The sequence below is a fragment of the Empidonax traillii genome, unplaced genomic scaffold (genome assembly GCF_003031625.1).
Source record: "Empidonax traillii isolate 1590-97213 ecotype Southwest subspecies unplaced genomic scaffold, ASM303162v1 scaffold376:size1174107, whole genome shotgun sequence".
In the NCBI taxonomy this organism is placed as follows: Eukaryota; Metazoa; Chordata; class Aves; order Passeriformes; family Tyrannidae; genus Empidonax; species Empidonax traillii.
Genome location: NW_020955569.1, coordinates 931,215 through 958,283, shown reverse-complemented (window position 1 = coordinate 958,283; position 27,069 = coordinate 931,215). Strand labels below are relative to the sequence as shown.

The following is a 27,069-nucleotide window of genomic DNA, read 5'->3' as shown; positions in this document are numbered from 1 at the left end:
CTGCAGCAAAAACTAAATGCTGACCTTATCTCCTCTCATCTGCCTTGGACTGAAACATTAGAACCTAACCATGGCTAATATTAAATGTTATTTAGAGCTGTCCATAGCAAAGTTATAAAACACAGTGAGGAACACATAGACAGTAATAAGTTTGTGGTAAATTCTCAACTGCCAGAGGATGGATAAAACCATTTAGCATGTTCAAATTCTCCAGTGGAGTTAATACCTGAGAGGATTACTGCTGCCTGTTGAATTGTCAGTGTGATTTGTTTCTTCAGGTTGGTATTTCTTGGCAATTTGCCACTCTGTACTGAATTGCCAGCTTCCTAATTATTCTGGAAGAGCTGAAAGGGACAAGGCACGGAGTACAATCTCTCTCGACAGTCAGGCAGAAGGTGATGTTTGTAGGTTATTACAGCTCTTCACTCTCAGTTCTGATGTGCAGGATTGAGTTCATGGGGAGAAGCAAATAAATTGTTTGCTGTATTCTTCCAGTGGAGTAAATGTGAGAAGTTCAGTTGTTGTTCATTGTAAATACATACTTTGTTTAATCATCCCTGACAAAAGGATCACTGTTCTTTCCTGTGTCCGACTAGCAAGGGTTGTTTCCTCTCGCACACCTTTAAGGAGCTGTACAATGTACTCGCATGTGCATCCATGCACTAATGAAATAAAGAGAAATTAAAACTTTTCTTTCTGTAGGAAGCAAAATTATATGACAAAGCCTTGGTGAATCCAGAATCAAGTGCCAGCATTAAGTTTTTTGTTGTTGTCTCTTCTTTGACTCAAACCTTCCTCTTTTCAGCAAAAAAAAAAAAAAAAAAGAGGTAGGATTTTCTTGGTAGACATTCTGTTTTCCATTAAGAACTCAAATTCTATCTGAATTCTAGTTTTTGGTGGAGGTTTGTTTTTTTTTTTAGTTTGTATTTTTTGTTTTGTTTTTCTCTACACACTTCATCTTTTTACTAGAAATGCTTCAATTATAGCTACATTAAAAAACAAACCCAAACTTATAACAAAACTCTGTGTGATTCAGGGAAACTGCTGTGAGATTGATTTTTCCTCCTTCCTCTATATTAAATTTTACCCCGTGGTTTGAGAGGTTGAATATAAAACATTTTGATAACCCAGGATTACTCTTGAGTCTGTCCATCTTCCTGAAAAGATAGCCTAGATGTATTGAATTGTTTTAGGTAATGAAGCTAAGTAAATAAATATTCTCCTCATAAGAATAAAGATCTCATACTTTTTCCAAGAAGGGAATAGAACCATTTACTAGCAACTGAAATATGGAATCACTAATTCTATAGGGATATTAGAATTTTTTTTTCTTTTTCTGAGGAGGCCGCTGGGCTTTGAAATCAGTGCTATCTAAAATAATTGACTTTTCAGAAATAATGACCTGTCTACTCAATTCATGTTCTTAGGACTCCAGAGATAACAGTGGAAGGGTGATGTTAGAAATAATCAGAGATACTAGCGTTAAATTTGACTGAAAAACAATACTAGGATTTTATTTCTCAGAAGTATGAGCAACCTGATGTATTGTTCTTTGAATCATAGAATGTTCAGGATTGAAAGAGACTTTAAAGGTCATCTAGTCCATACCACCCCTGCCATGGGCAGGGACAACTTCCACTAGACCAGGTTACTCAAAGCCTTGTCTAAGCTAGCCTTGAGCACTGCCAGGTATGGAGCATCTGTAATTTCCCTGGGCAACCTGTTCCAGTGTCTAACCACCCTCATAGTAAAGAATTTCTACCTAATATCCAACCTAAATTTCCCCTCTTTCAGTTTGTACCATTACTCCTTGTCCTATCACTACAGTTCCTAAACAAGAGTCCCTCTCCAGCTTCCCTGTAGGCCCCCTTCAGGTACTGGAAATTTGCTGTGAGGTCTCCATGCAACCTTCTCTTCTCCAGCTGAGCAGCCTCAACTTCCTCAGCCTGTCCAAACAACATTGTTTGAACATTCAAAGTACTATATTTGGGTTGCCTTTTGTTGTTTGTGCCCTGGCAGCTGTTAAGATAGGACAGACAGCTTTTGAATTAGGATTTTTCCAATGTGTTGTCAAATAAAAGATATTTACTATAAGGAAGTGTTAATTAATGCATATTTTGTAGAATTAATATAGTTTTTGGATAGTTCAGCCCCTTTCAGCCTAAAAAGTTGCAAAATGATACCAAAAGTTTATACAAAGAACTTTCAGGTAAGTAGCGTCTTTAAAACCTGAACAGAGGAACCTACATAGAAAAAAAAGTGCAAGTCAATTTTTGCAGGATTATGAGCAACATCATGAAAGCTCAGTTTTGCATCTCCTGAACCCACAGAGTAGGTTTAGAGAATAACAGAAGTCAGATTTTGGCCTCAGTTTTTAAATCTCTCCTCTCATATTTGTAGTACCTAAAATAGATCATGGATTGTTTTGGTCATGCTGTGTGTCCTGCTGTGGTGAAAGTTTGTTTTTAAACTTAGAAAATATGCCCTCTCATAAAGTTCACAGTGTACTAATATTATACAATGGAAGGTAAACATGTCTAATTTCCCTTTGAAAGCAGGAGGAATCCCATTGGATCATAATTTTCAGAATTTGCATCTTACTAAGTCTTAGGATTGTACTGGTAATTTTTTTTTTTCTTAAGAAACGTTTGTTCAAATATATCAGCTCAGCTGATTGATGGAATGTCTTGGTAGATTTGGAAATTTCTTTTGCAGTTTAAAGTAATCATGGAGGTTTGTTTTTGATTTTGTTTTTGGGGTTTTTTTGTGTTTTTTTTCCCTGTGCCCAGGTATGACTGGTTCTAATGCAATGAGTTACTGAATTCTACAGATTCTGTAGTGCTTGAATGCAGCAGTATCTTCAGTGGGAGTTACATGTGGACATAAAACAAGCTTTGCTTATGGGCTGTAGGATAATACAGACTTTGGGGTCACGTGATAAAACAATTTCCATATAGTTTTCAGATTTTAGATACTTACATATTCCTCATTCCTATGATAGCTGTGCATCTCAAAACATACCCTCCAATTATGCCTGTTATGTGAAAACCTCAAGGTTAGAAGAGACAGGGATTTGTCCAAGGGTAATGCAGCTACTCTGTCACAGGAAGCAACTGAAGCAGTGTCCCAGCTTTGGGCACATTCTTCCTCTTTAGTCACTTGTGGCTTACTTCGTTTTGCCTAGAAAAGAGAAGAAGAGGAAAGACAAAAGGGTGAAGAACAAATCAGGCAGCAGGAAGAAATCCGAGCAAAGGAGTTGTATCTGAGCCTCAAGCAAGCTCAGCAGCATAGTCAGCACAGCGACGATGACCAGGAGTGGGAAGAACAGTGTGAGTAAATCACCTTCACAGGATTAATGTATTTCTGAAAGCAAACAAAGGGAAACCTGTAGGATGGAAAAGATGTTGCCAAAACTCTCTTCTACCCAGAGCAATACAAAAAGCTCTATTATTTTGGCAGGGATTACCAGCTTAACCTTATAAACAGAAGTTTCATATTTCTTTCTGAATCCATTTCAATGCCGTACAGAAAATCTATTGTGCACAATGACTGAGATCATTATTTTTTTTCTAATGTACTTAATTAATGGTTTTGGCTTAGTAGTAATAATGCAGGACACACTTATTTTGACAGCTTGTCCATAGCTATATCTGAGGAGGTAAAATCCGTCTTCATCTGTATTTTAATTGCTTCTACATGGTAACTGCTTGAAGCTATGATATCAGTGCTGAAACTCACTTCATTCCTAAAGGTTACAGTAAATAATAATTAGACTGTTGATCTAAAAAAAAATTTCTTATGATGATGGTGATCTCACTCTGTGGAGGTACTGTTCATTTTTAGACACCTTGAAATTCTTTATAACTATCATAATTATGATTAATTTAAATTTTTTAGTGACTTTTAAAACTCTGCAAGGAGCAGAACAACTATATTACTATAAATGTATACATTCATACTGTAAATAAGGAAAGGTCCACACTATGAATAAATGATATTTAATAGCTTACTGTGAACGAAGTGTCTGTCTATCTGGTGTCTATTGTACAGTTGGCTTCGGAAGTAAGAAATTTGTTTGCAAGAAGAATTGTGCTTTTTTTTTTCTTTTTGGAGAGGGGGAAGAATATTTTCCATTTCTCACACCTCTCCTGATTTGATTACTCTGCAGAAAAAGGAAGTGTAATGACTGGAAAGTATTAGCTCCTGTGGGGTTATTGTAGTAATTATATGTAACACAAAAGTTAATCAACTAATAATAAAATTGGAGTTTTAGGGAGCTGATATGTTGTGCAAGAAATACCCCATGGAGTAGAAAGAAAGTATTGCTGTAGTGTTACTTATTTCCTGACAGGGTAGAAAAATTGTTCAAAATATACGATGAGTTTATTTTATGGTTTTAGTCATCACTTCATTAGTTCCTAAGGACTAATTATTGGAGTGCTATTACCTAGAATTGATCTGATAGTGAGTAATTCTGTGCAACATGAATTAAATCTATATAAGATACAGTGGTGCCATTTTCGAAGCTCATAACAGACCATGTTTTTTTTTGGTCAATAAAACCACTGTATATTACACTGTCAATAAAGAGAAGGTAATTATTTCCCAGAGAATTATCTAGATATGGTTGTATATATTTATATGGAAACTAAAACTGTAGCTTTATGTGTTTTAGGTATTTAAGAACAGAATGAGTTTAGGGAAAAGTAGCCCTTTAGTTCTGTAGAAAATTAGTGTCACCTGCCAACTCAGCATAGAGATTAGTGCTATGTAGTTTAGCATTTCTTTCGTGGTGTATAAGGAAAAAAAACACATTTACAATCATGTTGTAAAAAAAAAAAAAAAAAATTAAAATAAATCCAGTCTATCTTTACACTGAAATTGGCAATAAATCAAAATACTATAAAGACTACTGAAACCAGGTATCCTTCCTTGCATTAAAGAGGTAACTGAGGTCTTAAATTGTTACTTCTGTTTTCTCACGTAGCCCTCTTTGCACAGGGACAGACACCAGTAGTGCAATAGAGGAATTATGGGAGAAGACAGAGAAAGGAATAAGCTATGTAAGATTTTGGCATTTGTGTTCTATCAAAACACTTGCGACTGCACCGCTTGATGGGTGTACTCTGCCACCAGTGCTCCTTTCTTGCATAAGCTTTGAAGGATGCTGTGTGCTCTGAGTAGCCTGAGTGCCCTGATACCTGCAGAGCTGTCTGCTTGTCCTCAAGGTGACCAAGGGCAGCCCCCATGATTTCCAGCTGTTGAGCCTGGTCACCAGTAGTAGCGCTGCCATGGGGAACAACAGCTCAGCACCTTCTGTGGTGGCACCACAGCTGGGGTTTGCAGCCTACTATAAATGCTGTGTTGCCAGAGCTTATGCTGTTATCAGTAATTGATTTAGCATTAAACTAACTGCAGACTAATGACTAGAGTGTAGCACATCCTTGTTTATCCTCTTATGCTTATCTCAGTGTCTCCATTCATCCCAGTTGGTTTGAGGGCTTACAACTCTGCTCCATTAGCAAATGGATGTGACATGGAGTGTTTAGTGCCTTATCTCACACCAGTTGCTGGCCAGTTTAAACCACGCTGTCAGACTTTGCAGTGAGCTTCCTCAGCAATATTAACATCTTTAATTTCCTTAACTTTACTGCAGCAGACAGAATGTTTAGCAGACCGCCAGTAGCAAATATCTGGGACTGGGAGCATCTGAAATTGCTACAGAATTAATTAGTACCTCAGGTTCACCAGATTTTTCACTTTTTTTATTTCAGTTCCTTTTTTTATGGTAATCCTTCCATTTTTGTCCACAAGTTCCTATGGAACACCAAGAGGAAACTTACTGAAGTCAGGCAAAGCTATCCAATAGTCATCTTTTTAAAGCAATAAATAAATGCATGAATGCATAAGAGAATTACAAGCAGATGTAATATTTACATCTTTTGCCTCTCCACACTTGCAGTGGGAACCATATTGCTCATTAGGAGCAGGGCCAGGCTCCTTTGGATCTTACCTCCTTGAAGCCAGCCCTTTGTGTTCAGAAGTGCTGGGGGTCAGCACTGCAGAGGAACAGTAGTGCCTGAGCAGCTATTGTGGAGAGCAAACGTAGCAATGATATTGATGACACCACTAACTTATTTAGTAGATGGAATTTAGAATGTGATGAGGATTCATCTCTCCTCATCACATTATCCCTCAGCTGTTTATTGCCAAGGCAATAAGCAAAGTGTTGCTAATATTAGTTTCTGTTGTTTGGTTCAGTTGGCTTCTGCTGTTTGCCAGACAACAATAAAGGCCCATAGAACTGCTGTGTTAATTGAAATACATAATTTGAATGCTTTTTAGTATGGTAAATGACAAATGTAGAATAACTAGAGAAATCAGTACTAAAGGGGAAATATGGTGTTGCAAGAGCAATTATACACTTTGATTTCATATAATAGATATATACTGGGTTATTTTAGAAGATAGCTGTGAGTTAATAAGTGGAACAAGTATATTGGTTGGCAAATGAGAATAATGGAAAAGACTGATTCAGAGAGTCCACTGTTCAAAACTCTAATTCTTTGAGACTGAGAAGTGAGAACTAAGGCTAAGCTGTGATAGAGGAGGGTGCACATTCTGATTAGTTTTGGACCTTTCTGTGGACTGTTCCATTTCTTATGTTTCTGAGGTATTTAAAAGTGACTTCTCCCTGTGAAAGCAGAAGAGGAATCTGCAAAACATAATAGAAAAAAATCTGTAGCATGAATATTCATCTGATTGGGTGTTGCAAAAAGCATTCTGTTAGTACAGTTACAAATCCCTGCAAACTGCATGAAGCAGTGAAGTGCTCAGATACCATCTGACCAACTTTACTCATCTGCAGACAAAAATTATTCCAGTAAAAATGTAAACAGAGATGAGTGAGTTGATCTATTCTTATGCCTTTCCCCAAGCACCCACTTTTGGTCTCTGTTGGAAGTAGAATACCAGGCTGACTCATTATAGCTTCTTTAATATTGTTATATTTTTGTGTTCTTCTGCAAATGTATCTATGAATTTATTTTTTGCCTGGCTTTTAAAGGAATTCATTTGGGACTTATCTTCCACAGAAACACAAGAGAGTGAGTTTACTGGCAGGAGCGTTTGACAAAATGCTGAATTTTGAAGTGAGTAGTCCCCAGTTCAGCTATACATTAGCTAAGCAAGTGCTTAACATAAAGTATGTACCCTCTGAACTTCAATAGGTCTCAGAGTGCGTTGTTGAATAGGAATGGGATTATTCAAATACTTTCAGATAAAAATTGCTGTACTGGAGCCATATTGCAGAGTATTTGTGGAAAGTTTTTTTCCAGTTAGGAAAGGCAAAAAACCACTGTGTGATTTGTCTGTGCACTCAGAAAATCTGAAGATTGAATTTTATCTATTAAGTAGTCATTTTGAATTGCTCATAAACAAGCTTCCAAGAATTGTTAACAAGAGCGTAAAGCCAAAACAAAATAATTTAAAAATTAGGATGTGTAATCATAACACATGTTGTTTGCTGCTTTCACATATCTCTGACTGCAAGTCATAGCTCTTCAAAAGCACAAAATAGGTTACAGAAAATAGAGAGTTCCTAGTCTTTCACAAATTATGTGATCAAGTTCACCTGCAGTGCAGCATGAATTAATCCTCATCTATATCAAAAGATTTGGTATTAGAACTTTGCCAGGACTGCTAATAGGGATTTACCAGTCCAAAGTGAAAATTTAGAGGGCAATCTTGCATTTTTGCTCAGAAGACAGCTTAGGTTAGCATAGAGGAATAATAGATTTCCACAAACTCTTCAGGGAAAACAAGCCAACTGACACCTCTAGGATTGTAAGAGCTGTTGCACACACCGCTTGTGGGTTGTTCTCTGTTGTTGAGAGTATGTTCACACTGCGGATCACGTAGACATGCCTGAGCTGGCTTTAAACTACTAATTTCTAGTACTGATAACTGTTTTGGATATATTTGCCAGTTTTCCAGGAGGGTTTGGTAACCCATTTTTGGCCTGCTCTACTGAAACTACAGTCATACTGACACCTAACCTATATGAGCAGCTGAGGCATTTCTACAGAAGCTACAGTTCCACCAGGACAGAAATGTGCTTCATTTTGCAAGTGCTGAAGGAAGATGTACCTGTTGGTATCACCAACACTGGAAGAGAAAACTGGTGTTGGAGCTGGTCTTCCAGGGCTTGCCTGAACTGTAGGTTTCCTGGGAGCTTAACAAATTCCTCATTTTCCTGTCTTGCCAGTCCTTACATTATTCTGTAATATAAAAGGAAGATGAGAAATATGTAAATTATTATTGATGTAATTCTTGATGCTAGATATATGGACCTGTGGTGATGATTCAAAGATTGTAAGATTTTTTTCACATATCTAATCTCTCTAGTGAGAACACTGACTATTGAATTGAGTGTTTTGTACATGGGTCATGCCAGAAGTACATTTGCTGTAAAAGGACAGCCAGTTAAGAACAATAACCTGTTCCTATTTAAGGGAGTACTAGAAGTCCCGACTACTTTTGCTTTCTTATTGTGAGAAAGGCTATGATGTCTCTCAAAATGCAAGTAATGCAGAATTTTGGCTTTTTCTATCTTAAAATATTTGTGCTAGACTTGATCCAGACATAAAGTTCTTATTCCTAGTGAGATGGTTCAGAGCCAAAGAGGGAAATATGAATATTCACAAAATTCTATTATAAGAAAAATCTGCTACAGAAATAGATCCAGATTTACCTTCAGACTTTGAGTGACATTCTCAAGATAGAGAAATTGGTGGGAAGTGTCAGTATGGGAGGATAGTTCATGTGACACACATTACTTTGTCTGGAGTGTAGTGAAAAACCTTTCTGTAGATTCCTGACTGCAATGGCTTTATTCACAATACAATTTCCAGTCACCAAAACCAGTTATTTGTGCCAGTGACTTTGATTATTTGCCTGCAAAGTCCCTTGACAAGTCAGAGTTTTAAAAGTAGCTCAGGATAACGTTGCAAAGCAGGTCCACAGTAGAAGCTGTACTGGATGACTTTGAAAGATAGAGGAAAGAGGGGAATGTTTCAGGGAATAACTGTAAGGAATGGGAGATGGAGAAGGTCAGGACTCCAGTAAAGAGGAAAAAATTGGATTGAGAGACTCTATGCATCCCTATGGTCAGTGATAGAATTCTTCAGATATCTCACCTGGGAAATTTCAATAAAAATTCTTCTTAATGAGAAAGAGATGACTACATACAGATATAGATATAAATCTAAAAGCCTGTGTATAGCCTTCCCCATCCTGACCTATGTACAGACACAAATACACAAACGCATATGGACATGCATGAGTATGTTCATAAATACAAATAGGTGCATTCCAAGGGTTTTCTGGAAGTTGAAATGTTGGTATTTAACACTTACAAACTGTGCTACCTCTCCCCATGGTTTTGTGATAAGAAGCTCTACAGTTTGGGAAAATGTAGCCCAGGTCATCAGCTTCTGATGGTACAGATTTATTAGTGAGCAAAAATAGAGTAGGAATGTCTGTTGAAAAGAGTGTCTGTTGCTGAGGAAAGTGGGGCATGAAGGTAGCTTGCTTTTTTCACTGCCAGGCAGCCTGTGCATCAGTAGAAAAGAATCCCATGAACCTCCAGGCAGCCTGCCCTCAATCTGTATATTGTGATTGTGGCAATGACCGGTTTCTAAATGCCTTGCCAAGTTGCATTGAACTCATCTTCCTTGCAGTCTCTCCTCGTGCTGCAAACACAAAGTTCGTGTTTAAAGTGGCCATTACTGAGTGGCTTTACAAGGGATAAATCAAAGAAACGTTGTAGCTAATATACTCGAGCCACTGAAGTAGCATATTTAAATGACATTATCTACCCTTAAAAATGATGACCTGTGAAATAAACAGTGAAGTCTGTTACTCATGTTTTCTGTACCGTACAATTGTTTGTTACTTTGTTTATCTAAAACTACAGGGTATGTAGTTAAGTGAAACTGAAATCCTGCCAGTTGTGTACATATGAAGCATCTATGACTCATTTACTATGCTATCTTGATGAGCTTTCAGTTCTATATATCTTTCTACTTATGATAATATTATATAAATCTGAGCTTAAAGGTCTTTTCTCTTTCTCTCATTTGCCCACAAGGTTTTTTTTTCAATTTCATTTGGCTTTGAGTGCTTTTATTGCTTTATTTCAATACACCTTCTCATAATTTGGACAAATCAATTTATATTTCTGCTTGCTTTAAATTGGGAGTGTAAACCAGAGGGATGCAAACAGCCTAATGAAATGCAACAGTGTTATATCATGCATTCCTAGTCACAGGTACAGTCACAGTTGAGTAAGAAATAGTGCATGCACGTTATGAACTGGATATGATCTAAGCCAGGATAGTCATGGCAGGATTGCTAATTGCTACCAGAGGCAATAGCTTGCTTCTTTAGTATTTGCTTCACTGGAGGTTAAGGGTTTGTTTTGCACTGGAAAATTTTGCCTGCCTGCAGTTATTTGTGACTCAAAAAATCATCCAAATGGGGCTTAAGGCACCAGAAAAGAGCTGATACATGATGAATATTTGCGGTACAATTCTTGGTGCATTTAAGTTATACCACTTCAAAGACAGGATTGTTAGTACATGAGTTTTAAAATGAAGAAACTTCAGTAAAAGATGCCTGACCTGCAGTGGCTGGAACAGCAGCCTCATTTCAGGTTGTAGAAATGGGCAACTCCCTGGTCATTGCCATTGTTAGGTGTGTATTAAATCTTCCGATAGAGATTCTGTTTCTTTATATACAATTTCAGAGACTGAAGTGGGAGACAACCCCAACCATAGCATCAGCATGCCTTCTCCAGTGGTTACTAATTTATCGATTGTTACTGAAACCATTTTTAGAGTGAAATTTTCAAGTAGGAAACTTCTGTGACTACAAGTACTGTGACAAAGATAGCATATGCTTTTCAGAAAGAGAACAACACTGACAAAAAATGCAACCTACTTGTTAGTTTTAATAATTGTAAATTTTGAGATTGCCTCCTTCAATTCTAGTTATGTTCATAGAGGCAAAGAATTCTGTTGAACCCAAACTTAATTTTAAGCAGCAATTAAAATACTTTCTTGAAACACAGAACTTGATGCAGTGCCAATGGAAAAGATGTCCCGAAGCAGAATTTCTCTTATTACAGCCAAAGCAAGGTCAGATGTAATCACAGTATGTTAGAGGCTCAGTTATTGCCAGTAGTGATCAGATCATTGATATCTCGAGTCTGGCTGTCTCCTTCTAGTGGTAGAGCCGTATTTGAAGCACCAGGAATGTCATCCAGCCTTTGGTGTAATGCATTTGAAATTAAGATGAGGTCATATAGGAATAAAGGTTGTTCTGTAAGGAAAGGAGTAAATAAATGGCTGTTTGTTTTTCTAAAGTCTCTCCTCCCCAACCTCCCCATTGGTTCCCCCCAGTGCGCCGCTCCAAGGCTGCAGATGAGGAGAGAAGCCACAAAGCGCGCAGGGCGCGGGATGAATACCGGCGGCAATCCCTGCGTGCCATCCAGAAGGGAAGAGTGGCTGGCCTGAGTAACTTGTTCCAGGGGACAAACCTGAACAACGACCAGGAGATAAAACTGAACAACAACAGCGCAAGTCCTTTGCTCTCTCTCTCTGCAGCGCCCAGGTTGGTTTGTACAGGAGTGACTTTGAAACAGTTTTCTGTTGAATGGTTCCCTCTCCAGTTCCCACCATCTCAACAAGCTGTTCTTCAGTCGCTGGGAATTCTCAGTCTTGCTGCTTCACTGTGACCAGAAAAAGAATGTTTAAAGAAAAATAAAACCAGGTTAATGTAAACTAAACGCCATTTCTTTTTCAGACAGATTTCTTAGAATTCACGCAGAGAGAGAGAGAGGAGTTCTTGAAATGTCAGTATTAGGTCAGTATGTGAGGCTGTGGCACAGAGAAGTCAAATGGACAAATTCTTAGGCAAGTCCTAAGCCTCAAGCCTAAAATTGCCTGGTGCTTAATAGCTCTATTTTACAGAGAGCTGTCCTAAGTTTCAGGAGGTTTTAGGTTTTTGGGGTTTTTTTTCTGGCCAAATCCAGTGTCTTTGTTATTTGTTAATCTTTCATATGACTATTTAGGGAGCACTAGAAATTGTAGAAGAGGAACAGAATTCAAACTGGCAAATGAGTGCTAGGAAGCTGACTAATTGCTCTACTCTTTTACTAGTTATTGCTTATACCATTAATTTGGTATAAGCAATTAATTTGGTCACTTCATGTGGTGATAAAGGCAATGTGGGCTCTGACAGGATGGTAACAATAAATTCTAAAACAACTAAATAATCCCAGCTACCACTATCCAAGCTCAGAAAGAAAAGAGTCCTATTACATTCTTTTTACTTCTCAGTCAGTGTAGCACCACAGATATTCCATTGTTTGGAAATGCGTTCTGCTTTGACAAGTTCTTTGCTCTGCTATATTGAGACATAGAAACTCTCCCATAACAGCAACCAAAACTCTCAGTTTGAGGAAGAATCAGAATTTCACTCTGAGAGAGCAGGATCTTTAAAGTTACCATAGAATTTGGTGATGCTAGCTAGATAATTTTCAAAAAGGACCTAAAAAAAAGCTGAAAAGTATTTCCATCATTATCCAGCTCACATTCAATATTATTTATCTGTTTCTAAGCTATGTTTATACTGCAAAAATGAGGCAGTAATTATTTTTCTTACCTATTAAGACTTCCTATTGTCTAGCCAGGGCTTGATTGTGAAGTTGTCAAGAAACATAAAAGTTACTTTTAACAAAAATCCTTCAATAGCGAATATACATAAATGTGTACAATTCAACTTCTTACATCTTTAACTGGTATGGAAAGATTTTACTTTACCAGTGACCTGGGAGGTCAAGGAGGAGACGCACAGTATGTTATTTACCACAGCTATGAGACGGGTTTTTTGCCTCAAGGGAATGTAGGTTCAGTGTTATGTCTCTAAGTTTTTCAGCATGAGGTATTGCTCCTTTAGTGTTTTACCTTGCCTTGTCATTTCTTTTAAAAACCATAAGAAAACAGTATTCTTTTATTTTTACTTGAGGTATCTCTCTCTTATTTCTGTATAGCTAAATAGAAAACCATTTGATTTTTTTTTCCTACTGTCTTTTTTACTTTGCTGAGCATTCTCCTCCTGAGAAACTCTTTGACGTGCCTGTTCACTTTTATCCTTTTGCCTACCATGGGGTTTTTATTTTTACTTCTCTGGTTGTAGTTCTTTCTTCCTGCCCCTACTGAACAAGCTTGAGCACAGAAGCTGTGGAGAAACTGACACAGTAATTTTGAGATTTGGCCTAGGGCAGGAAAAATTATGGATGTGACAGGTTGTTCAAAACTTAACTGAATTAGACAGAAATGAGTTAAGGAACAAGAATGGACTGTAGAGCCCTGCAATTCAAGGGATTTTTTGTTTCTTTATATAATGTATTGAAAAACTAGAAATAAGAAATGTGTTATTTGTTTGTGGTTTTTCGTTTATTTGTTTTTGTTGTTTTTTTTTCAATTTCTGTCTGTAACTGAATTCTCACTTTCCCTCCCCCACTTATGGTTGTATCTTCGAATTTTACAGTGAATATTGGTCAGATCTACTCACATGCATTTATGTAATTCAGCAATAACTGTTACATTCACTGTGGGCTTCATCAGTTGATATCAACAGAACCAGTCACTAGTTGAAGTAACAGCAAGATAAGCTCAAAGGAGGACTCAGCTGCATACCACCATACTTGAATTTGATGTGGTATACCTTACACCTTATTTGTGGCAGTTGTATGGATCTTCCACATATTTTATCTGATTTGTCTCCTACTATCTAAAATGCACAGAAAGTGTAATGAGTAGAAAGAGTAAGGGAGGCTTTCAAGTAAGGAATGCAAAGGGAATATAAGGACTTAAACAAAACATTCCCTCTCTTGTGCTTAGTGGTTTGGAGACACAACATATTATAGCTGATTCTGATTTAGAATTTCTTGCCAGTGAAGAGGAGTATACTCTAAGTAAAAAAATAAAATTTGCATGAGTGTTTATCTTGGAATAAAAATGAGGTGGAAAACTGACTGAAATATCCATTGCATCTTTTGTGGTAAACTGATTTTCAGTTTAAGTTCTGTGCTTAAAAAAATGTCTAAGGCTCCATTGCAAATGTAAAAGTCGCAATATTGTTGTTTCCATAAAAACTCAAAATACTTTTAATAGATTTTGAAAAGGTTTAAGTTGTTCAGTGAGTTATACTGAACAAAGTTACACTGGCCATTTTGAAGCTGTGTGTTTAGTAAATATGCAAAAAAAACCCCAAAATTATATTGTCTCTTGTTTTCATGCACTAGTAATTCTCTCTTTCAATGCAGTAACATCTGGGAGCGTCCATCCCGACCCTTCTCCCGAGATGTCATCATCCGCTGGTTCAAAGAAGAGCAGATCCCCCGACGTGCCGGATTTGAGAGGAACACCAACAGGATTGCTCAATGGTTTCATGGTAATACCCTGATTCTTTATTTCTTGTATAACAGAGCTGTGAGCATATGCTCTGGAAATAAATGTTTCCAGCTTTCATCCCAAAAAAGAAAGTCTACTGACATTGTGAAACCGAGTGCCTGTTGAAACAAGATTTTTGCATCTTTCCTATTAACAGCACATGATTTTCCTGTTTTATCTTTTCTGATTAAGTAGACTAATTTGGGACTCATATCACCAGAGTTTTTTTGAGGAATATTTTGGCCAAAATATACTTGCTGTAAAATAGCAAGCCAAGCAGGAGTAGTGAGACTGAGATAGGGTGAGAAGGACTCCAAAATAAACTGGGGAATAGTGTAGTGATGACTGACATTCAAGTTTTTAACTTTCTTAATTTCCAAGAAGGACTTAAACTCATGTATGTTTAATCTCTGTTGTACTTTGTAAACTTTGGCAGCGTTTTTTCTGTCTTGTTTCCTTTTGTAAACAAAAATTATTGAATTTTTTTCTCAAAAATAATTTAGAGTGTGAGATTCTAGACAGTTTTCATGAAATGGGAAAAAACACTCCAGTGCAGATCCATAATTTGCTGAGTGTGATTGAGTTCCTATCTCTGAGACTTTTACTCTGTGTAGAATTTGTTATCCAGCTAAATCTTTGATATCAAATTCATAGGTAAGAGATTTTATTTTCATAGGTATTAGCAATGATCTTTATACTCATTATTCTTAGACATTAAACAAAAAACAAGAAAGAATTCTGGCTTAATTGAGAAACTAGAAAGATTTTTAGAGTTAAATCTCAATTTTTTTTCTTTTTTTCATTGCTGCTTTTGGTCTTATATAGCTTTGTTCAAAGCACCAAGCTGACCCTGATCTGATTCATGATTCTCTACGCCTAAGATGATGATGTGTGGGTGTTCTAAACTGAACCAGACAAGGAAGATTTCTAAACAAGTTTAGTGTTTTGTGTATTTCAGATTTCTTTTTATGATACACAAATTCTTCTGTGTTAAAAGACATCAATAAGCTGCTATCTTCATTGGTTGAATTAGTCAAAGACACTGGAGTCAGTCATGTATAGCTTGTAAATGCTACGTACTTCCATTTCTTATGAACTACGATGCAGACACGGTTGTTTGTTTCCTTACAGAAGACATTTGGTGTGGTTGCTTTCTGAGAGACAAACTGATTAAAATTTCATTTGTGGGCATTTTTCGAAAGTACTTTCAACCATGATCTGTCTGTGTGGTCCAACACTAAATGTTTTCCCTGCATGTGGGAAGTTGACATCTGTATACATTGCCATGAGTAGTTATGAACATAATTCATGCCTTAAGAAGGTGTCTGGGCTTGAGCTAATGCGTGTGCAGTCTTTCTACTAATTTCAGTGGCTTCTGGACTAGTTTGTTAATCACTGCAAAAACTGAGGCATTCGTGATTATTCTTTAGTTTCTCAGACTGTGCTGTTCATATCTTAAACTGTGACTGTGCAATGACATTTATAAAAGTGAGCAAGGTACCTTGTTCCTCCTTCTCCCACTCAAGGAGCCTGATAGAGATAATTAAAGCTCAGTGGGTTTACTTGCAGGGATCCACATGAGTGCTGCTTTGGTCCCTGTTTGCTGGGTTAGTTGTTTTGGCTTCTGTAGTTCTGGTCAGGTTCATTGTAACCATAGTGACCAGTGCAGTTGCCTTCGAACTCTTGTGCAGTGGTGGAATCCAAACATCAGATTCTTACAGGCCCTGTGCTCAGTGTTTGGTAGCGTTATGTGGTGCCTGTTACATTTTGTAAGGTTGACAAACTTTGAGGGAAAACAAACAAACAAAAGCATTGGGACAAAATATTAGGAAGTATGAACATATGAACGTTGTTCTCCAGGAAAAACTCTTATTCTTTTCATTGAATTGACCTCCAGTTTGAGGGCAGGGGGAGGTAGGGAGGAGAAGGCAACCAAACCCCTTTTGATCCTGACAAAAATGGGTTTTCTATTATTTATTTACTTCTTATTAGAAGTAAGATTTTAATTTCTGTTGTATAGATCTATTTAGGATCTCCATGTGTTATTTTGTATTATATTTAGGGAACCAGGACATCATATATGACTTTTTATTATTTTTGTGTATTAAAAAAATACAGTGGAATGTATCTGATTTGTATAAGAAATTTGCAACACAAATGAAAGCTGTTTTGCAAAGCTAAGAATTATGACTGACAACTTGAGCCACTGGGGCAATGATATAATCATCATATGGATTGGTGGATGTTTCTGTGGAAAGAACTACTGCCTAATATTCACTGTTGTCTAGTGTTGTGCTGACAGGTTCTTAAAACCTCAAGCATCTCTCAAAAAAGGTATAATCAGGTCCTTCACATCCTTGAACAATTTCTGTATTTTCTTACGTACCAGTTTTGGACAATAAAATGGGAGCTTCATATTCTGCCTCACATTAAGGGCTTTTAAAATGCAGTGCACTAAGAGAGCTATTATACAATACTGAAAAACTAGATATTAGTTTCTTACAGAATTACGTGTTTTTTCTGGGGTCAATAGACCTTGGCTTACCTGCTTTGACTGTCAGGTTGTCCAGATTTTTAGCTAAATTTAAGCATTAGTCAATTCACTGAATTCAAATTGTACTACGGACATATAATATTTTCTAGTTATACAGAGATTAAAGCCTTGAGACAGAATGTGTTCAGCTAAAATAATGAGGTCCAAGTAGTAATGCAAAATGTCTTTATCCTTATATATTTGTGATATTTTCCAATTCCAGTCATCAAACTGATCTGGATTCTGTTTCAAACTTTACGTTGTCTGGGGCATTTTCATGGTGTGTGAGATAGGGTAGCATGTGGCATGCTTAATGTACCTGAAGTTTTCCTTTTGTCTTCATTTGAAGAATCACTACAAAATGTTTCATTTGAAGCAGTGTGGTAAAATCTGTAATAAAGTCTTTAAAGTCTGAGCGTTTTCTTCTTAATTCACAAAGTTACTCCTTAAATGAATGTTGACTTCAACTTCATCCATCTCTATTTGTCTCTTGAAATTATCATCAGTTATCTGAACTCCAGCAGATGTTTTTAGCTCATTTTGAATAGGCTTTACTGTCTTCTTGGTTAAAAACATGGACACGTTAAAGATACAAACTGTAATTCAGAGCTGAATTATGGATGTAAATTCATCTTTTTGCCATGTTTGAATACTATGTCCCTGCCAAAACACAGATCATTTACCTCTTCAATCTAGAATACCTTTTTTAAAGGTTTTAAAGAAAAATAAAATTTAAAATATCTATTTTTAAATGGCTTTTATATCTTAAAACCATGTTTAATCCTGTCATAAATCATAAAATTATATAATCTGGATTGGGAAGTAATGAACCCTTTTTTAAGGGAGCTTATGCTCACTTTGTGGCCACAGAGCGATGATGATCAGTATTCATAATGCTAAAACAAGGAAGAGCCAGAGCAAACAATTAAGGTGCCACTGAGACTTTCTTGGGATAGAAGGTAATTGGTGTCTATATCTCTTGTACAAAACAGCTGTTTCTTTTGTACTGTTTAATAGTTGCCTTAAGTTGCCTTAGGTTTGAGTGAAAAGAATTATGGCTTTGATTTTTTTTGACTATGAGAACTAAGAAATTGGTCTAAATATAATTAAAGGTAAATTCTGCTCAGTTTGATAACCAGGAAGTTAGTAATGTTACTGATTTCTTACCTGCTGATTGATGAGTATGGGCAGATGAATCAAATATCTTAATGTTGTATCAAGCTGTAAAAGTGTTTTAGTCAATCTGAATTCAAAGCATTCTGTGCTAAGATCTGAGTTTGTGGTATGCTTTGAAAGTCAGAAAGTAAATTGGTGCTTAGAATGGCAGGTTTGTCTCTCAGAAGGGCTGAAAGGGGAGAAATGCTCATTTTTTGGCCAAGTTTAGTTTTGAACTGGATTTTTTTTTTTCAAACTGCTGTGTGACCCATGCCAACTAAAGGGGAAGTTACGATCCTTCTCTAGAGGTAGAATAGTTTTACCAAACTTTACCACAAACTCTAGCAAATTGAAGTTTTCAGTTTACTGCAGGCATAAGACACTGGGAATAGAATTCCATATGGTGACAAAAGTAGAGGCCCCTTCCTCCCATAACTATTTCACAAAAGGCTGCTGATGGCTAAAACAGGCAGCACTTCCATTTGTTTCCTTCATCTTTCATTTTGTCCTTTAACCTTTCTCTTGTGCTTGAAATCTGCTTCAGCACCTTTTTTTTTCAATCCAACTACTTTGTCAGCTGTAACTTTAGATAATTTTGATATTTTCAGCTTCGGATGTTAGGCTTTTCACTCTCACATATTTTGTTCTGCGTTTGGTTATTTTCCATTCATAACACAGCGGTGTTGCTCTTTGCAAAGGGTGCTGATCTCAAAATATTCCCCTGCTTTAGTTGAAGCCAATATTTTATGATAGTTGATGTTATTTATCTGCAGTACAACAGGAATCTCTCAGATATGTGGTGAGTACAATACAGAATTTTTTCACTGCCTGTCTGTGGGGTGGCTGTATGCACGTTTGCTAAACATCTGCTGTAGCACTATCGGATCTCCACTTGCCTTCAGGTTGAAAGGAAAGTTCAGAGGCTGATATCACAGATCTGGAAACATGAGGTAGTTGCCCTAAAGGTTGCACCTTTACAATGTAATTGCAGTAGCATGGATCCTATTGTGGAGAACTATTTTATCACGGAAAGCCAGACTGATGGTGCAGTTACTGGCCAAGGGAATGTTGAGCTGTGAAGAAGCTGATCGGAGCAGATTGAAGAGTGGACTGAAAACTGCTGAGAGAAGCAGAAGCTGAATAATCTCTGAGGTCAGGGGAGCCAGGGAAGACAGTTTTCAGTTTAACAGGGACATGTTGCAGGTATTTACAGATTAAGGTTTAATTTCAGATGGCTGATACTGATTTCAGGAAGAAACTTGTTTTTAAGAGGAAAATCTAGGACACCTAAATTATGACAATGCTTCTGCAAATCAGGTGCTCTCAGTAAAGAAGTCAAGGTTTAATATTTCTAAAAGTCTACTAATTATGAGTCCTTAAACCATGGTGGCAGCACTAGGCATATTCATATAGCTGAACTGTGGGAAATGAGTCTTATAAAATGCAGCTAATTGTAATATTTTCTAAGGGACACAGAAATGGCAGTGGTTTAGTTCAAAAAACATGTAACAGTAAATAAAGTTTGCTGCTTTGAGCATAAAAGCATAATTTTTCTTCTGCTCTTGAACTTTCCAGTTGTTCAATGAATGCTTGTTAGGAAGGTGAAAAGCAAGTGTTGTAAATCCAGCAGAAGTACAGCCTTCTTGATATTAATGATCTATTTGCTAATTCCTTGCTTTATCATTATCTAGCTTTTACTTCTCTTTGAGAAAGTGCACAGATAGAGCCTCTGTTTAAGTGCCCCAGGGATCTGGGATTTTTACACTACTAGAGTTGTTGTTGAAGGGGTATTTTGTCAGGAAAAAAAGATACAAAATCCTCTTAAAAATCTGAATTCATTTAGAGCTTTTCCCCTGTCTTCTACAGGACTTGAAGGATGAAAAAAGAACAGCTATGTGAAAAGCTTGCTATTTGAAACATTCTGTGTCTAGGAAACCTCTGGAATGGAATCTTAGAATTCCTGACTCAAATGATAGAACCAGCTAAAATAAAAATTGTGAATGACGATGTACCTGTTATCTTGCACATATTTGCAGGACAGCTCCAGGTCTCTAATTTATGCAAGTAAATGAAGAAGGGACAGTGGGAGATAAAAAGTTAGACAATATCAAAGTTTATTTTGAATCATTGTCTGGGAAAGAATAAAAAAAAAGGAAGACTTTCAAGAGAGTAGATTTAGAAGAGGTTATGTCTTACTCTCTTCATCAAGAAAGTAGATTTCTCTGTTCTCTACCAGCCTGTTCTCAAAGAGAGAGGGCAGACACATCTGTGATGAACAGTTTGAATATCTACAAACATTGTGGCCTGTGACTGCTGCAGGGATACACCCAGGTCAACGTGGGCTGCTGGTTATTGCCAGTCAGTTGACTTCGTGTAAAACAAGTAATGCCATAGTCATTTAGTACCGATCATCATCCCTAATCTCACTATCCCTAATTTGTGAGATTTTCTCAAAAAACTTTGTTAGTAATGAGTGTTACCTTTGTGGGGAATCTTGGCAGGAAGAACAGTCAGGGGACAAATTTGGATGCCAAATTATACTCTCATCACATGAGAAAATGGGTTGAGGCGTTTCATTAGACCTAAGTGGGAAGGCCTGTGCTGCTGTCACCTCTATTGTCCCCATTCTGTGGTTAAACTGGGCACATTAGTTTCCAGGGCTGCTTAGTCCTGTGCTTTTCATCACTGAAAAGCAGGCACAGAACGATTCAGGCACAGAATGATGATATTCATATCTCAATGGTGACGTGGGATGAATGAGAGCCCTCTACTGTATTAGCTAAAGGAGCTGCAAAACACTCACTGAGGCTGGAAAGTCTGTTTTGCATTTGAAGGACTGAAGGACAGGCCCACTCCAGCTTAGTACCATCACATTTAAATAGTAGCAATACTATTTTTGTATTACTATTTTGTAATTTAATTTTATTTTGAATTAAGATAAAGCAGTAATTTATATAACCTACACATAGAGATTTTATTGGGGCACAATATATGAACCAGTTTGTCCTTGCAGCTTTATATATATTCTCTGTATGGGTGGATTTAAACACATCTACTAGAGCCAGTATTATTGTCATGATTATCTGTTTACTTGCTGTGAGGTGGAACATCATTTTTTTGTATTTCCTTAACATATTCTTATAAAACATCTCCTGCATGTTCTGGCAGTATTTTTCAAGGATGAGACAGTATTTGGAGTTAAGTGTTGAGGTCTTGTGGTGGATTCTGGTACTTGATTATGGGTGTCTCAACTTAAGTCAGACCCATAACAAAATGGGGACAAACCCCAAATTCTTTCTTGGCTTCAATTCAGCTCTCAGCCTTTTCCTTAAGAAGTGAGAGGTGTTTTGCTGTTTTCTGAGAAATAAGATGATCCTTCACACACTAAGTGATTCCACTTGGGTCATAATGATTGTTTCAGTTTGCCAGTTCTTTTGAAGGCTTTGGAATTGTTCTCCTCATGCCATTAGAGTTCCAAAGTGTCTACACAGACAGGTTATTAGCAAACAAAATAAATGTTTTAGACTCAAAGCTCCCCTTGGAAGCGAGCAAAGTATCAAAGTGGAGTAATGTGAGCTGTAACATGCTGCAAGGAGAAAGGAAGCACAAAAGAACAGCAGGGAAATTGTAGAATGAGGCAATTGAATAATTAATGTAAATAGGCTAATTGCTAATGTGAAATGAGCTTTCTTATTCTTCTACAATACATTGTCCTTCTTGACTGCTTTTTAACTGGAAGCTATATTCTAAAGATTAGGCATGTTCTAAAGATAGAAGGCAGCAATTTTTTTGAGCAGATTTTGTAGACACTAAAAATCAGAGATAATGAAGAACATGTGACCATAAAGGGGAAACAGTTTTGATGTGTTAACAGCTTCACGGTCACAAGTCAGGTGCAGAGCCCATGCAGTACAGTGCTAGTTAAAAATAAAGTTAAAAAAGTGTCCATTCAAGTTTATGTCAGACAATTCTTTGCATTTGTGAAGAATATACAGCAGTTTACTCCCAGGCAAATTTACTAATGTCTTAATGAAAAAATATTGAAAGTCAAATTGCTTTGCATCCTGAAGATGTTTTACCCTCTTTAGTTAAGGCACTTTTAAGATTTTCTTCTCCATCTGCTACTACTACAGCATGCCATAGTGAACAATTCTAATTTTTGTTTAGTAAACCGTGGTGGTAGATTAATGTATTTACCTGCATTTATACATTACAGTTCTGGCTCTCTTTTGAACTGGACTGTGTGTGAGTTAATTTTTCTATTACTGCAGCTCCTTCAGGCATTCTTCATCACATTGCATAAGACAAAAAAAGAGAAGTGTTTCTGAACAGAAGGCTATGCTGTTAGTGTTTGGAGATAAAGACATTTATAAACCCATATGATATAAGAGCATGAGTTATTTGGAAGAAATCATATCTAAAGACATAAAGCTGATGCTTTTACACAAAATAAGGAATGTAGGAATAAGCAACAAGTCAAAAGCCCTGACATTTACAAAGCTTGTTGATGGTAAGACGGGAAGAAATTATGATGACTGTCTATGGGGACCAAAGCAAACAGAGAAGGCCTCGTTCATCTGTCCAGCAGCCTGAATTGGAGCTGTGGTGCCCTGTGATATATATTGCAGTCTGATCCTTACCTGCAGGATCATGCTTTCTCCTCTCAGTGCCAGCTTGTGTGTGTGTTAATTGGTTAGTTTATCCATGCACAAGGCACACTTAGATGTCAGTCAGTACCAGCATGAGACATTCAGCTCATACTGTGTATCTCTAAATGCTGTATCTGGGTGTTTGCTGATCACCCCCTCTGGCATACCACAGGTGTCCTGTGTAGAACCTTGTTAGTCTCGGATGAATTGCTGATATCCTGCATTTTGTTAGTCCTTATCTAACTGTTTATCCAGCTCTTGTTCCCATGCCAGCACACTTATAAGAATATGCTCTCTGTTTCACAGGTTTCATTATATATTTTTTTCATCTTATGATAGACTAAATTATATTTATTATTTTACCTGCAGCATTTTCTGTTCAAATCACAGCAAACACCTGCAGACCCACAGTCAGTAAATCTCACTGGTTTCCCAGCAGATGGATGCCTTACTGGTCCTTCTGTCTTGCTGCATTGAAACCGCAGTCCTATTGATCCAGCCCCAAGGGGAAAGATTACAAGTTATTAGTTTGACAGCTCCTTTGAAGCAATACTGTATTCCTGCTAAGCATAGACAACTCCCTCAAACAGGGTACCAGCAGGTATTGTGTGTAGTCATGCAGGGGTGAAGCAAGGGGCTGTGTGAAATTATGTGACTGGTTTAGCTTGGCTCCAGTTCACCCAGTTAGGAGCAGATCATGACATTTTAAGTGGTTTTACCACAGGAGATAAACAGTAGGACATGACACAAAAACCAAGGGAAGAGGTTTCTGTGACTCTGTAGGCAGCTAACCTCTACGTGTGACTTCGTTACATGATACTGGCATGGAAGAAGAATGAGGTGGAGTGTGGGAAACAGAAATTTGTCCTACCCCTGCAAACGTTAAGGGAATGACAGCTCCCTTCCTTCTCTCTGCTATTTCAGAAAGGTCAGTTCTTTCTTATCCTCCCAGCCTTTCAGTGAATGAGACTGTCAAATCACAAGCTCATGAATCTTTTTAATAGGTAAAAGTCCAAAAGAGCTTTGCAGATTTGCTCACTGATTAACGCTGGCTCTGACTGCTTCATACCCTACCTCTCTATCCAAGATTAGCATCTATAATATAATAACAATAGTTCTCAATCCATGACAAGGGCGACTCAGACCTAAATTATATATAATTCCACAGAACATTCTTGCAGCGCTGTTACCACTGCTTTTCACAACTGAACACAGCAAGGATCTTACGTGAGTGTGTGTGGCTATTGGAAACTCATTCCGGTATGCTTAATAAAAAAGAATCTTTTGTACTTGAAGTGACCTGCAAACATTTATAGATATTCAATGCAAGCTACAAGAAAATAACAGGTCATTAGTTATGGGCCAGAGCTTCCTCTCCTCTTTTCAGTCTTAACCATTCTACTGTTTACAGGGTGGGGAGGGAAGCTTTGAGATCTAAAATGGTGATTGCAGCAAATTTTTCTGCATAGTAGCTGTTTGTGTCCAGTTCTCTTATAAAAACTGGAATAGTTTCATTCATGAAAATTAGCATAAATGAAAGACTCTTAATTCCAGACTTTGAATTCAAAACTAAGTAAAAAATTCTGTTTGCTTCTGTTTGTAACTTCTTCAGAACTTGAGATGAAGTTGGTTCCTCCATTTAAAGTAATTTCTGTTACTAAGTAGTGGCTTCAAACACCTATTTCAGATTATCCTGCTGTGAGTTTGAGCCTGGCTGCTAGCTCACTTACCATAGTTCCACTGCAGTAGGAAATGAGGCAATTTAGTGACTGTTTTTTAGTGGCTTAACTGAGAACTGTGTCAAACCCCAGAGGATGTCCAGAACTGGATCACTGTCAGCACTGCACGTGGTTATTATACTGCCTCTCATTAGGTGTGAAGTTTTTACTATCTCAATGTTGTTCTCATTTGACTTTCAACAGCACTTCAGTGTCTGCTTCCTTTTATTGAGTGATTAAAGGTAAGCCTTTCCCCTGAGGAACAGTGCACTAAATCAATATGCAAGAAGATTGCCAGCAGCTAGAAAGCACTGTAATTAACAAAGTTAGCCTAAAGTTCCCAAATTTAGACAAGAGTGTGAGAAGAAAAATTAGTTATCGATATTATCCATAGATTTATTTTTCTTTGATCTTTGTAAAAAGTATAGTTTCTTAAATATGTACAGAAAATGTTTTGTATAAATCTTCCTGGAATTGCTGTTTTGAGTTGAATATGGGAAAATACTTCAGATATACCATGATTTAAATTTGTATCCCTTTTAGCAAAAAAAGTTCTAATGATTACTTGATTAAAAATCATGTGGGAAGATTTCTTATGAGCTCAGTGTTGTCATCTGGAAACTTCTCACAGATGTAAATGGATTTGAGATTTGACTGTTAGTATAGCTAAAAAATCTATGCATTCTTAAACCTTACACAAAGCGAATATATTTAAGGAAAAAACCATTTTCCTTCACCTGTAAGAAACGCATGAAAAGCAAAGAACACAGTATTATTTTCAGCCTAGTTATCTGCTGTAACACTCAGCTGTAAAATTTGAATTCCAGGGCTCCATGTTAACTGTGACTTTTATATTTCTCCTTCTGTTGAGAGAGCTCTGCTGACACTGTGATTTACTAGTACAGTTGTCACTTAAGTTTATGGAAAATTTATCTTGACAGCTTCTTCAACACCCATGAGATTATAGTGTTCTAGGTGAACTGTAAGATATATGTGCTTTTGAAGACCATTATGGGCATGTGTGTGTGTTTGTATACGTCATATTTTTGTACTTTTTGCATTCTATTAATTATAAAAGTGAGAGGGGCAGATCAGATTTTTGATTGTGTCTTGTATTTTTGTTTAAAAAAAAGAGATGTTTTGCTATTATTTAAAAACAAACTGAGAATACATTCCATTGTTTTTCTTCTGTCTAATTCACAGTCAAGAATGTTATCATTAAAGCCTGCTGGAAAGTCTTCATACCTTATACCCACAAATTTCTCTGATGATTGCAGACCCAGTTGCAGAACTATATAGTTGCCATTATCAGCTGGCATCTACTCAGTATATTCACAGTACTCATGTGTCAAAGTGGCTATAAACTGTCGACCCAATTTATGACAATAGTCTAGGTTTTTTCTGAAATTAATAGTTTCATGCTGGGAGCACACAGATGCCCTCAGCTGTGTCATAAGTTACAAGGAGACGTACCATGGGAAGAGAGAAGCTGGAGCTCGCTGCCTTCTCTGATGGTGCCATTCTGGTCTCTCTCCACCCAAATGAGCCTTGGGCTGTGTTCCTGGGCTGATGTAGAAGGGATTCCAGGATCTAAAAGTCAGCCCTTGTTGCTGGAGGTTGAACTAGAGGTTTGGTGAGTGTTGTTGGATGCAATGGAGAATCAAAATCTAAGTTCCATATACTCAGATAAAAAGAGAATTAAAATAACATATCTACAAATCAATATGAATATAAAAAGGCTAGTGGAAAACATTAGCAATTCTAGCAAATTAGCAGCTTGTCAGGGGCTGCAATGTAATACTTTGTTTACTACCATATAACTCAATTAACTTGTAGACATTTCAGTATCCCTTGATTGGGCAAATGCTCCTACAGTGAGACCATTAAATTAAGGAAATTGTATTCCCAATGCATTCCCAGTGTACTGAACATTCCGAGTGCTCAAAACATGATCAGCCTAGATATCACTTCTCTGTAAAATTACAAACCCTTTCCCACCCAGCTGTGCATTTTGTGTCACACTATTCAAGAGGTCTGTTCACAGAAATTTGATATTTGCATAAGACTTACTAAGCATGGATGTATTTGGATAGATTTGAGTTTCAGTTCACGTACAGGCAGATTTTGAACATTTAATAGGCCTTACTTGTGTCAAAATCTTACCTGTTTGTTTCACAGTAGTCATTGTGAGGCTTGTTTGTTTTAGGTAGAACTGCATATTAATTGTCTTTATGAAAAGTATTTTAAGTATTCATTCAGAGATGCATCATGTAGAAAATTTGAATTGTATAGGAAATTATTTAGATCCATTTGCTAGTCTAAAGCCAATCCAGTTGCCTTCCTTTTTATAAACACTAACATGATAATTGTTCTTTGAGTGGTCTAAAACATGCTTTCATTCAGGGCATCTCATTTTTTTAAGCTTTTTTCTAAATAAGATGAGGGTATATTTCCTGTTTACCTGAAACCATAATCTATATTTTTGGTTGTGTTAT

The 27,069-nt window shown here is 37.1% G+C and overlaps 1 protein-coding gene across 4 annotated transcripts in view; it reads left to right on the top strand.

Annotated features, from left to right (window-relative positions):
* SH2D4B (SH2 domain containing 4B) overlaps positions 1–27,069 on the top strand; it is a 63,112-nt gene that overhangs the window by 20,243 nt on the left and 15,800 nt on the right. For all 4 annotated transcript variants that reach the window (XM_027893030.1, XM_027893028.1, XM_027893031.1 and 1 more), the window contains exons 4-6: positions 3,185–3,329; positions 11,463–11,673; positions 14,393–14,520. In XM_027893030.1, the coding sequence (XP_027748831.1) occupies positions 3,185–3,329; positions 11,463–11,673; positions 14,393–14,520 (484 nt within the window). The remainder of the gene's footprint in view (positions 1–3,184; positions 3,330–11,462; positions 11,674–14,392; positions 14,521–27,069) is intronic.